The sequence below is a fragment of the Canis lupus genome, chromosome 5 (assembly GCF_011100685.1).
Source record: "Canis lupus familiaris isolate Mischka breed German Shepherd chromosome 5, alternate assembly UU_Cfam_GSD_1.0, whole genome shotgun sequence".
NCBI classification, from domain to species: Eukaryota; Metazoa; Chordata; class Mammalia; order Carnivora; family Canidae; genus Canis; species Canis lupus.
The window spans coordinates 76,374,725-76,387,132 of NC_049226.1; the positions used below are offsets into that span (position 1 = coordinate 76,374,725).

The window sequence follows — 12,408 nt, forward strand, 5'->3', positions numbered from 1 at the left end:
AAGCTACATTCAAGTCTGAGCCATGCCTGGATGCCAACCAGAAGCTTTCAGATGGGCTATTCAGCTCATTTATAATACTTGGATACATTCTTTTCCAAAACAAATTTAGCCAAACTCAAGAGTATAAGCTTCTGAATCTGGAGAAAGCCCTGGTTCCTGATGGGTTTGTGAGGCTGAATTGAGAATCCCTCCTTCTGCCCTTCTGTCAACAGCTCACCACAACTATGACAGTTATCCTTCCTCTATCTCTTTTCTTGACTTTTTTTCTCTCTTTTTTCCCTCCAGGTTGGCTCATTACTGCCGACTCCGGGATGTCCAGACCTTGGCCATGCTCTGCAGCGTGTTTGAAGCCCAGTCTCGGCCTCAGGGAATACCAAACCCCTTTGGACCCTTTCCTGGCCGGTCCTCTAACCTTATGGTGTCCCACAGCCGATATGTAAGCTGGAGGCCTTGTGTTTTGTATCTGACTTCCCCTAAGGGAAACCTGTTCTGATATGGCTCCTCTTTGTCCTGCAGCCTAGCTTTACTTCCTCGGGCTCCTGCTCAAGCATGTCAGACCCAGGGCTCAATGCTGGTGGCTGGAACATAGGTTGGTATGGAGCTGGCTTGGCCACGCTGGATTTCTAGAACTCTGAAAACTGTGTGTGAATCATTAATGTGTAAACTTCAGTTGATAGATACACTATATTTTCCTTGTTTCTCATTTCTCTTCAAATTTAATGTACGGGGATGCTGTAGTTAGTTAGCAAGGCCCAGACCCGTACAGGCCAGTTTCCGGTATGTCTTTGTGCCTTGCCAGGACTGACAGTGGGACTTCTCATTGTTCACCCCTAGAAACCCACCCCCATCATTTACCACTTCTTGTTACCTGTCTCTTCCCATGTACCTCTTCTCAATGTGGAGAAAGAAAGACAAGCCTGATTCTAGCTGGCCATAAGGGTCTCTTTGACAAATAAGTGTGTTTGTATTTTCCGGATATTTGAAATTTCGTTTTAAAAATTATCTTAATTTTCTTTTTTCTTTTGTTTTTTTTTTTAAGGCATTATTTATTTATTTGACAAGCAGGGGGAGCAACAGGCAGGGAGAGGGAGAAGCAAGCTCCCCATGGAACAGGGAGCCCGATGTGTGGCCTGACCCCACGACCCTGGGATCGTGATCTGAGCCGAAGGCAGACGCTTAACCAACTGAGCCACCCAGGCAACCCCCCCTTTTCTTTTCTTTATTTTTTTTCAAAATTTTTTCTTATTTTATATAGAACTTGAATGAGCTTGGTGATTTAGTTTCCCAGTCTATAGAATCGAAGCTACACTTGTAGAGACTTTGAAGTAGGACGTGGAGCCTGTTAGAGGCAGGGCAGGCAAAGAAGTCATAGTTACAGTTGTTTGATAATAAGAGATAAAAGGTAATAAAAAAATAGACCCAAATGAAAAATAGTAGTTTGTGGCCAATAAGTACGGTGTCAAATAATTTCCTGAGAGTATATCGCTCTCTTGCCAACAATGATTCTGTGTCATACAGAAAAACATTGTACCAGTACCATTTGCACAAGGCCAGGAAAATTCATTTTATGATATTCAGAATAGTTTTCAAACTATGAAACTTCAAAATGTTTGAAATTTTAAAATGTTCCAACAAGTGAAGTTTTTCTTTCCTAGAAAGACATTTCCCATTTAGGGGAATGAGGTGGGAAAGACAGAAATCTTGTTCCTTTAATTTTCTTTATTATAAAAGTAATAACTGGGGGTGCCTGGGTGGCTCAGTCAGGTAAGCATGCAACTCTTGGTTTCAGCTCAGGTCATAATCTCAGGGTCATGAGAGTGAGCCCCACATCAGGCTCCATGCTCAGTGGGGAGTCTGCTGGAGGTTCTTTCTCTCCTCCTCTCTCTGTCCCTCACCCCTGCTTGCATGCATGTATGAACATTCTCTCTCTCTCTCAAATAAATAAATAAATGTTTTTAAAAAAAAGTAATACATGCCCAGTGGGGGGAAAAAAAACCGAAAAGTATTAGAGAAGAAAATAATCATCACTGAACCTGCACCTAGAAATAATGTCTGTTAATATTCCAAAACATTTTCCTAGTCTGTGTGTGTGTGTGTGTGTGTGTGTGAAGGGCCATTCTATATATATGCTTTTGTGTTGTGTTTTTAATTTTATCATGAACATTTTCTCATGTCCTTTAAAAAGTCTGTATCAGTAATGACTGTTTTATCTAATATTCTGTGTCACTGTGCCATAATTTGTAGCTTAATCATCATGTGTGTACTTACTTATCAGGTTACCTTAACAGTAAGTATCTAGATGAAAAGGTAAGGCTAGGAAAGAGTCCAGTTTAGTTCTATTTCTCAGCATCTTCAGCTTAGCTTATTTTTCTTCCAGCGACTAAATTGAGCACACTCTGCATTATATGAGTTTTCAGACACTTCCCATGCTGCCTCTCATTTCGCTCTTTCCTTCCCATTTGATTTGCTTCAGCGGGAAGAGAGGCAGAACATGTCTCCTCCCCTTGGGGAGAGTCTTCCCCAGAAGAAATCCGTTTTGGCAGTCTTACCTACAGCGATCCTCGTGAGCGAGAACGTGATCAGCATGATAAAAATAAAAGGTAACAGCCTTCCCCAGGAGGGCTGCAGTTTCATAATGCTTGGATTCCCCCAAATCAAGACTCTTGCTGTAAGAAAGGTATGTTACGTGCCTTTGGTATCGAGCTTGTTTCTTCTTAAAGGAACTGACAGGAAATCTTTTGAGTTTTATCCAGGCTTCTGGACCCCGCCAATACCCAGCAATTTGATGACTTTAAGAAATGCTATGGAGAAATCCTCTATCGCTGGGGTCTGAGAGAGAAACGAGCTGAGGTGCTGAAGTTTGTCTCCTGTCCTCCTGATCCTCACAAAGGGATTGGTGAATATGAGTTTCTTTTCCTATCACTCTCTGAAAAGGCCTATAATTTATTTTGTAACATAAGACTTGGAGTGAAGTCTTTTAGCTGCTCACAAGCAGAAATTTCTGAAGCATTCGAAGTCTGCTCTAACCTTCCAAAAACCCTTTCATTCCATGACAAGAATAAATTTCTCTTCTAAGTGGAAGTAATTTTAAACACAGTACAGATGTCGATTTGAAGGAGGGGTACTCATTCATATATTCAACTAATATATATCAGGCTAGCACATTCCTTCCCCTCGTGGAACTCACAGACTAGTGGGGGAGAAAAATTTAAAAATTAGAGGTTGTGATCAGTGTTAATGAGCAAACATAAAGGATGTTGGTGCAGGGAGAGCAAGGAGGGAGGATTTCAGGTGATGTTTGGCCAAAAGGCCTTTCTGAGGGGCTGAGACTAAAGGATGAGAAACCATCTGTGCAGAGAGCAGCAGACATCAAACAAGTGAAGCAAGGACAGTGGCTAGAACACAGTGAGTGAGAAGAGGGGTACCAAATTAGATTGTAAGATAATTAGGGACTTGCAAGTCATGGTTCAGAATTAGGATGTATTCTGAGTTCAATGGTAAACTTCAAAGGGTTTTAAGAGGTATAAGTGACATGCTCTGGTTCCTATTTTAAGAGAATCACTGGCTATTATATGAAGAAAGGCTTGGAGGGGGAGGGGTAGAAGTTTGAAGACTGTTAGGGTAGTCTGAGGGAGATGACTGCCTAGCCCTGGGCGATGTCAACAGAGGGGGAGAGGGGGATGGATTAGGAATACATTTCAGAGGTAGACTCAGCATGATATGCTAACAAATTGGATGTGGGATTGAGAGGAAGGGACAAAACTTAGATGATTCCTAGGTTTCCATCTTGGGCAACTGAGGGGGGTGCGTGGTGGTGTCATATTCTCAGATAGAAGAGGCTGGGAGAGAATTAAGAGGTCTGTTTGGGACAGACCATACAAGTCATCTAGGCTGCCAGATGTGAGTCTGGAGCTCAAACGGGAGCCTGGGGGGAGAACTAGCAATTTGGGAATCTTCAGCATGTAGGTGGTACTTGGAGCTGTGAGAATGCGTATGACCTGGGACCTGGGGGTGGGGAGGGAGAGTACAGGGAGAGTGAGAGCCTGCCCACTCTGGGCCTTGAGAGAAGCCAGCACTCGCAGCTTGACTCTAGAGGAAGAGCCAGGAACAGACTCAGAAGGCAACACCAGTGAGTTTTAAGGAGAAGCAAGAGTGTAATCTGAAAGGAGCTAAGAGAAGAGATGTGTTTTAAAGGGTGACATGGAGGGTGATCTGAGCACACACTGATTCCCTCTCTCCCCCACACACCTCCACCAAAGCATCTATCCAGAGCTTTCCTGAAAAGGCATAACTGAGGGGAGTAATGTCAGCATACCCTTGAGGACCAGGGAGGCAGGTATCTTAGTGGTAGCTGATGTTACGAGGCCTGAACTGACAGGCAGAGAAACAACCACACGTGACAGAACCACCGCCCCTACTCCCAATGGATCAGGGTTTGGTGATGCCCAGCGCCTCTAGGAGTGGTACGAAGGTGAGACTAAACACAGGAGGATTGTTTGATAAGCCCTTCTAGGCTCCCCACGTCCCTGCAGGTTATGACTCTTCCTCTACTACAACAGAAATTTCATCCTCCAGAGAAGGCAGACACTTTTCCAGATTGAAAGGGCCCACCAAGCACCTCGTGTGGTGAGTGAAGACAGACCTGGGATAGAGAGAGTACTCTGGGAGCTTCCAGGGAGGGACAACAGGACACACAGAGAGGATAAGGAATGTGGGCACTACCACACCTCTCAGGAGTGGTGAGCTGGATACTGAAAGGGAGACGACGATGCAGCAATGCCTTTGGAATTCTCCAGAAAATGATTTCTAACCCAGGATCCTGCCCCAAATGATCAGTCCTGTGTGAAAGTAAACCTTCAGCCTATCTAGGAAAGCAGAGTCAGGTGACGGTAAAGGGAGATCCACATAGCTGACCCAGAGACAGACCCTTCCAGGTTGGTTTCAGGAACGTTTCCAAGAAGAGAAAGTTAGGGTAATACCTAGTAGATTTCAGTGTCCAGTATATTTATAGAGATTCAGATATTTGAGAGAGGGTTTGCAAGTGAATTATGGTAAGCAAATTAAGCAAACAAAAACAAAATGGTTGCTAAGAAAAACCAAATGTGCAAGAAAGGAAAAGTTGTCATGGTACGTGGCTTGGCTTAAATACTGTTCACCTGGCTAGATGATGTGAAAATAAAATGTTGATCTAACCAAGTAATAATAGAACTGTGTGGGGAAGATGAGGCATGGGGTATATATGTGGTTAGATGGATTGAGGAGTGAAAAAAGCTTCCACAGGAAAGTTGAGATAATGCTGAAATGTGGAAATTAAGAATTAGCTTCATAAATGGGTAGAAACCAAAAGTTACATGAGTTGGAAGGATTTCCTCCAGGGAGTGATGGGCGAGGGAGTGGAAGGGAATACTGATTTTGTTAATAAGACATATAGCATTATTTGACTCATTAAGTTGTGTGTATATAGTTTTAATTTAAAAAGCCCAAACAAGGGGTGCCTGGCTGGCTCAGTTGGTGGAGCAGATGACTCTCAGTGTCAGGGTTTTGAGTCTGAGCCCCACATTGGGTGTAGAGATTACTTAAAATCTTAAAAAACAAACCAAAGTAATACAGAGATTTAGATACTGAATAACAAGGATTTTTTTTTTAAAGATTTTATTTATTTATTAGGGAAAGCACAAGCTAGTGGCAGAGGGAGAAGCAGGCTCCCACTGAGCAGGGAGCCTGATGCGGAGCTTGATCCCTGGACCCTGAGAACATGACCTGAGCAGAAGGCAGATGCTTAACTTACTGAGCCACCCAGGCACCCCAACAAGGATTATTTTAATATGGATTATTTTGGCATATGTACTTGAGGAAATGCAAAGACGCAAAAGGCTATTTGGGCAATATATTTTTCAGAGCATCTAAGCACATGAAAGTGTACCAGAGAAAGAACAATGAAGACCTGGAACAATTTGTCTTTTAGAATTAGTATTCAGACAAATATATGAATCACAGAGATTGGTAACTGATACATTGCTCTCTTAGTGACATCTATTATTGTAAGCATCATGCCAGGTTATGTTGGCCATAGAAGGAAACACAAGGTGTGGTTTGGGGGTGGTGTCAAAAAGTCTGTAATCCAGTTAGAGAAGTAAAACAGGAACTCATGAAGACTTAAATGATACTGATGAATGAATAGTATGTTCTAATATCATTACAAACAGTATTGCAAGATTTCAACAGGGGTAGGATTATGAAAGATACACTCACACACAAATGCATTACGTATTTTCATCTTTATTATTTATTACTTTGGAAGATTTGGACTGCTCAAATCTAGCGAATAGCAGATATTGAGAGAAAAATACTACAGAGTTCCCAGGACTACAGTTAGTCTCCAACTGCTGGAAAACCAGCAGTTTCCTCTTGGACTTATCACATCTGCAAGGGTCATCCCATATCAGCAGCAAATTTTAGGAATAAAATGGTTTTCTTTGAAGGGGTTAGATTAATAAGAAGGGCTCAAGGCTTCCTTTGAGGGGATAATGCTAGACAGAATATTTTTTTCATAAACCATCTCCATTACAAGATGATTTTCGATTTTGTTTTTTCCCATTGTGCTATGTGGCACTTGATCATCATGGTGGCAGAGCAAGGCATTTGACCGCCCCCCAGATTTGCCCCAGAGATGTGCGTCTGTCTGCTTAAATTTTGTTCAGCAATTTTCTACTTCCATTTATTAACTTAATGTCTTATTTATTTACATTTGGTTTTATTCACATTTGTGTAATTGATGATAATTAATACACACAGCTCTCCTGCATGTAAGGCTATGTGATGCTAAGCCTTTGGAACTGGCTTCTTTCTATCTGGAGGTTTCTTTCTTTCTTTCTTTCTTTTTTTTTTTAAAGATTTATTTATTTATGATAGACATGGAGAGAGAGAGAGAGAGGCAGAGACACAGGAGGAGGGAGAAGCAGGCTCCATGCCAGGAGCCTGATGCGGGACTCGATCCCGGGACTCCAGGATCACACCCTGGGCCAAAGGCAGGGGCCAAACCGCTGAGCAACCCAGGGATCCCCTATCTGGGGGTTTCATAAAGCCTTGGGAATCATAATTTTTTTTTTTTTAAGATTTTATTTATTCAGGAGAGACAAAGAGAGAGAGGCAGAGACATAGGTAGAGGGAGAAGCAGGCTTTTTGAGAGGAGCCTGATGTGGGACTCGATTCCAGGACCCTAGGATCACAACCTGAGCCAAAGACAGATGCTCAACCACTGAGCCACCCAGGTGCCCCAAGAATCATAATTTGATCATTTATGTGCCAGACGTACTTTTCTTGTCCTTACTAATTTGTCCATTAGGAAGCACAAATGATCCATTTCACATTTGCTGGATTTTACCTGCAAAGCCTACACCCTTGGTCATATGCTTCCTTCCCAGAGGTCCCCAAGTTTGTCAGTATTCCTGTAAAAGACACCTTGACAGCTTGTGATTTCACACAAACTCTGCATCCCTTCGTATCTCCAGATGTGGTGAGAGTCAGCATCAGCATAGCCCAGATGTGTGCCTGTCCTTCTCAACTAACGGCCATTCTGTTATGTATAACAGAGGCAAGAGAGAAAAGAGAGGCAAGAGAGAAATATTAAAATTACATTTAGTGACTTAGTGTTTTTGTATCCCCTATCTTTGTGAGTTTATATCTACCTAGAAATTGTCCACATCCTCCCAAATGATTCATTAATTAACTAAGTGAAATATCAGTTCAAAATCTTAAAGTTAGTAATGATTTTAGAGATTACATTCAAACTGACATAGTATGGAGAAGCACAGTTACCAATGACATACTGAAATTTTCAGAGAGAGAACGTTTTAATAATTTTGCCCAGATAGATATGGAGAATAATTAAGTTCACATTTACAGTAATCTCAAATGTCAAAGAACCCCTTTTTATTTATTTTTTTATTTTAAAAAAAAATTTTTTTAAAGATTTTATTTATTTATGAGAGACACAGAGACAGAGAGAGAGAGAGGCAGAGACACAGGCAGAGGGAGAAGCAGGCTCCATGCGGGGACCCCGACATAGGACTCGATCCTGGACTCCAGGGTCACGCCCTGGGCCAAAGGCAGGCGCTAAACCGCTGAGCCACCCAGGGATCCCCACATTCTCATATTTTTAATGGTTGAATCTTATCAAACCAATAAAATTAGTCAAGGAAATGTAAGAAATTTCAACTAATTAGGCTTTTCACAAGAACATGAATCAAAATCTTTCCTAACAAAGAAAGTTATGCATAGGGTGACAAGACACGGCTATTTTTCACCAAACTTATCAAACCAGTTTAATTTGTCTCAGGATTTACCAGAACTGGGACTACCATTAAATTTTTCCTTAGTTACCATGTATTTTAAAAGTTTTTATTGGGGGGGACACCTGGGTGGTTCAGTGGTTGAGTGTCTGCCTTTGGCTTGATCCTGGGGTCCTAGGATTGAGTCCTGTATCAGGCTCCCTGCAGGGAGCCTGCTTCTCCCTCTACTTATTCTCTGCCTCTCTGTGTGTCTCTCATGAATAATATTAAAATCTATTTAAAAAAAATAAAAGTCTTTACGGGTACATTTTTGTGATTGCCCTTTGTCCTGAGGCAGAGGAACTGGCCCTGGTACAAGAAAGGAACCTTCCTCCATTATGGGAGGGGAGAAGTAGATGAACAGGAAGGGAAATTTGAAGGTTTGGCAGCTGGAGGTGAATGCTTGTGTTTTCTCAGGGAAAAGGAGAGGCCATTAGGTGAGAGAGGAGGCAGGCAGTGAGGTGGGTCAAGAGCCCATGGGCTGTGGTAGAGGCAAGAAGTGCCATCGGGAAAGTGGCATAGAAGCCACTGTGCAACACTGGGAGTTGGTTGGTTGGGTGTTGTGTGTTTAGTGAGAAGTGTATCTTGCCATTGGGCCTTCCCTCAGGAGCGCTGGGGGCAGACATCGAGTGGGTAGCTGAAAGCTTCCATCTGGGCTGGAGGTTCTGCTGGATGGTACCCTGGAGGGAGAATTGGGAATACTTGCAAAAAAGTGATGATAATGTCATGCCACTTAGGCTGGCCCTAGGGGAAATTCTCGCTAGAAAGGGTGAAAGGGTGGAGGCAAGGACCTGGGAGGCCAGGTGTGCACAGGGTTGGGGGGTAGCTTTTGAAGCTTTTGGCACCACTAGGGATGGTGCCAAGAACTGGGGTCAAGAGAAGATTAAGAACCAAGGACAGAATCCTGAGGGAACCAGGGTGGGGGAGTTGTCCAGAGTGCCATAGATGAGGGCAGACAAGAGGCAAGGATGGCAAAGCCAGGTGGCATTTCCTCAAAGGGAGAGGGTGACAGTCTTCAGGCAGTAATGGGGCACAGGTCTGCTGTTCCTGTCCCAGCACTCCTTGGGACTCTGGACCCATGCAGCCTTTCCTCCAGAGGCTGGCAGAGGCGGTAGGCTGCAGGCAGGGCCAGGTGCCAAGGGCACTGTTGGAGGAGAGTGTGCAGCCATGGGAAGGTTTGTTCCTGGGGGGCACACTGGAAGCTGGGCAGGGGAGATGGGATCAACACAGGCCGCCAGGACTCAGGGTCATGGCTGCGGCGCACAAGGATGTGGATGGTGGGTTAGCCCTCAGGGTCTGGGGACCAGCTGTCAGGGGGTCCTGACCACAGAGTCCTGAACGGCTTGTCTTGTGCCTCTTGGTCATTGGTGTACAGTAAGGAAGACACTGTGACTCTGATCAGCTGTTGCCAGATTTCACTGAGTCCTTCAGTTCTGTCAACAAACAATTGGTGGCCACCTCTCTGAGCCAGGCCCCTGCAGCCACGGGTATAGAGGATTAGGCATAACCACCACCTGGGGTTTTCACTCCAGGCCTCCCAACCTGGGCATCTTCTGCACTGTCCACCTGCACCCAGCCTGCAGTGACAGCAACTTGTCTGCTTCTGCTGTTTGTTTGTTTGTTTGTTTGTTTGTTTATTTATTTATTTATTTATTTATTTATTTTTAAGATTTTTATTTCTTTATTCATGAGAGAGAGACAGAGACAGAGAGACAGGCAGAGACACAGGCAGAGGGAGAAGCAGGCTCCATGCAGGGAGCCTGATGTGGGACTCGATCCTGGGTCTCCAGGATCACACCCCAGGCTGAAGGCAGCACTAAACCGCTGAGCCACTGGGGCTGCCCTGCTTCTGCTGTTTAAATAAAAAAGAGAGTCATTGTTGTAATAGAATCCCTGCAGACTCCTAAGATGAATACTTCATTCTTACTCACAGCACCCAGTTTCCTTTTGCAGAACTAACTTACCATGTCTCTTGTTTTGGCCACCTTCAACCATTTGCAGAGTTTGGTGTGTACTGCAGCCACTGCCGGAGTGAGGTCCGTGGCACACAGTGTGCCATCTGCAAAGGCTTTACATTCCAGTGTGCCATCTGCCATGTGGCGGTACGAGGATCGTCCAATTTCTGCCTGACCTGCGGACATGGTGGGCACACCAGCCACATGATGGAGTGGTTTCGGACCCAAGAGGTGTGTCCCACTGGGTGTGGATGTCACTGCCTACTTGAGAGTACATTCTGAACTCACAGACCATGGGAGTTGTCGCAAATCCCAGAGGATCCCATAATGTTGGATGACAAGCTATCCACCAGGAAGGAGGCTCCAGAAAGCCATTCCCAACTAGGCTAGAGCATGTTCCCCTCAAAGACTGACACAGCACCAGCTGTTCATGAGCTTTTGCTTCCCTTCTGCTTGGCTGTTGATGGCATGGATGTCACCAGGAAAGAGGAGGGCAGATGTGCAGAACCATATAGCCAGGTGGGAATTTTCTCGAAAAGCATCTGCCTCCAGAGCTGTGTTTACCTTCAAAGTGTTAATCATAAACCACTAAATGGCATCCTTTCTGTTGCCATTTCAGACCAAGGTCAGATGCAAAGGATGGTCTCCTGAGCAGGACAGTCAACATTAACTTAGTTGACAAGTGGGTCTGTGATATAAGTTGGTACATTTAAATGAACTGATGAATAGTGGCCTTTTAAAAATGATACTTAAATTATAAATATATGATGTACTTAAGGATTCTAAAGATGTCTCTTTTGTTTGTTATTTGTTTATTTCTCTTCAAGCTGTTCTCCCTTGGCTAATAAAATTCAGGTAATTGTTCTGAAAAAAAAAAAAAAAGACGAAGAAGGTTGAACAATGTTTTAGTGAATTCCTGTTTCTAATTGAAGTTAACTCTTTTGGATAGGACCAAAGTCAGTACTCAGTACTCAGATTTTCAAAGGAAATGCTGATTTACTCTTGTCATCTGACAGGAGAAAATGGAATTTGTTATTTAAGTTTCTTTCCAACCCCAAGAGCCTTTTTTTTTTTTTTTTTTTTAAGATTAACTCCTTTATTTTAGAGAGAGAATGGAGTTGGGGGGGTGGGGGCGGGCAGATGAAGAAGGAGAGAAAATCCTAAGCAGACCCTGCGCTGAGCACAGAGCCTGATGAGGGCTCGATCCCATGACTCAGATCATTACCTGAGCCGAAACCAAGAGTTGGATGCTCAACTGACTGCTCTACCCAGGCGCCCCAACCCCTAGTCATTTTTTTAATGTTTATTTTTTTAAAATATGTATTTATTTGAGAAGCAGGGAGAGTGGCAGAGGGAGAGGGAAGAAGCAGGCTCCCCATGGAGTAAGGAGCTTGGCTTGGAGCTTGATCCCAGGATCCTGGTATCATGACTTGAGCTAAAGGCAGACACTCAACCAAGTACTCCTCTCCAAGAGTCTTAATCATTTCATTTAGCAAAAGGATAATGAGATGGCTTCATAGCATTGATATTCAAGTGTCCCATTGCTCCTGAGCAGGTTGGCTGAGTTCCAGTAAGTTCCTTCCACTCTTCATTTGGGCTCCCTCACAGACTTTGTATTTTTTGTTTATGTGCATTCTAAGTGGCTGTGACTCAGATGTCCACCTGTTTTATTCTCAAAATGATTTTCAACTCTTCACATATATGTGCCAGGAAAGAGAAATCTTAGAATTTTACAATACCAAGTTGATTAACTTAAGAAATATAAGTACATATCTCAAAATTTGTTGTACATCACTGTTTTTTATTTTTTAAAAGATTTTATTTATTTATTCATGAGAGGCAGAGACACAGGCAGAGGGAGAAGCAGGCTCCATGCAGGGAGCTCAACATGGGACTCGATCCTGAGTTTCCAGGATCACACACCTTAGGCTACAGGCGGCACTAAGCTGCTGCGCCACCGGGGCTGCCCACATCACTGTTTTAAACTATAGGTCAGGACCTAGTATTAGTATATAAAAGCCAACATTAAAGAAATGGAATAGAGTAGAAGAGAAATGATGAGCATGTACCATACAAGGGGTAAATATCATTTTCTGTGACTTGTTTATGAGTGTATATGTACA

At 43.5% G+C, this 12,408-nt stretch overlaps 1 protein-coding gene across 3 annotated transcripts in view; it reads left to right on the plus strand.

Annotated features, from left to right (window-relative positions):
• WDR59 (WD repeat domain 59) overlaps positions 1-11,072 on the plus strand; it is a 103,790-nt gene extending 92,718 nt beyond the window's left edge. For all 3 annotated transcript variants that reach the window (XM_038538327.1, XM_038538328.1, XM_038538329.1), the window contains 5 exons: positions 286-436; positions 517-589; positions 2,474-2,600; positions 2,754-2,896; positions 10,332-11,072. In XM_038538327.1, the coding sequence (XP_038394255.1) occupies positions 286-436; positions 517-589; positions 2,474-2,600; positions 2,754-2,896; positions 10,332-10,567 (730 nt within the window). In that variant the 3' untranslated portion in view covers positions 10,568-11,072. The remainder of the gene's footprint in view (positions 1-285; positions 437-516; positions 590-2,473; positions 2,601-2,753; positions 2,897-10,331) is intronic.
• The last annotated feature ends 1,336 nt before the right edge of the window (positions 11,073-12,408 follow it).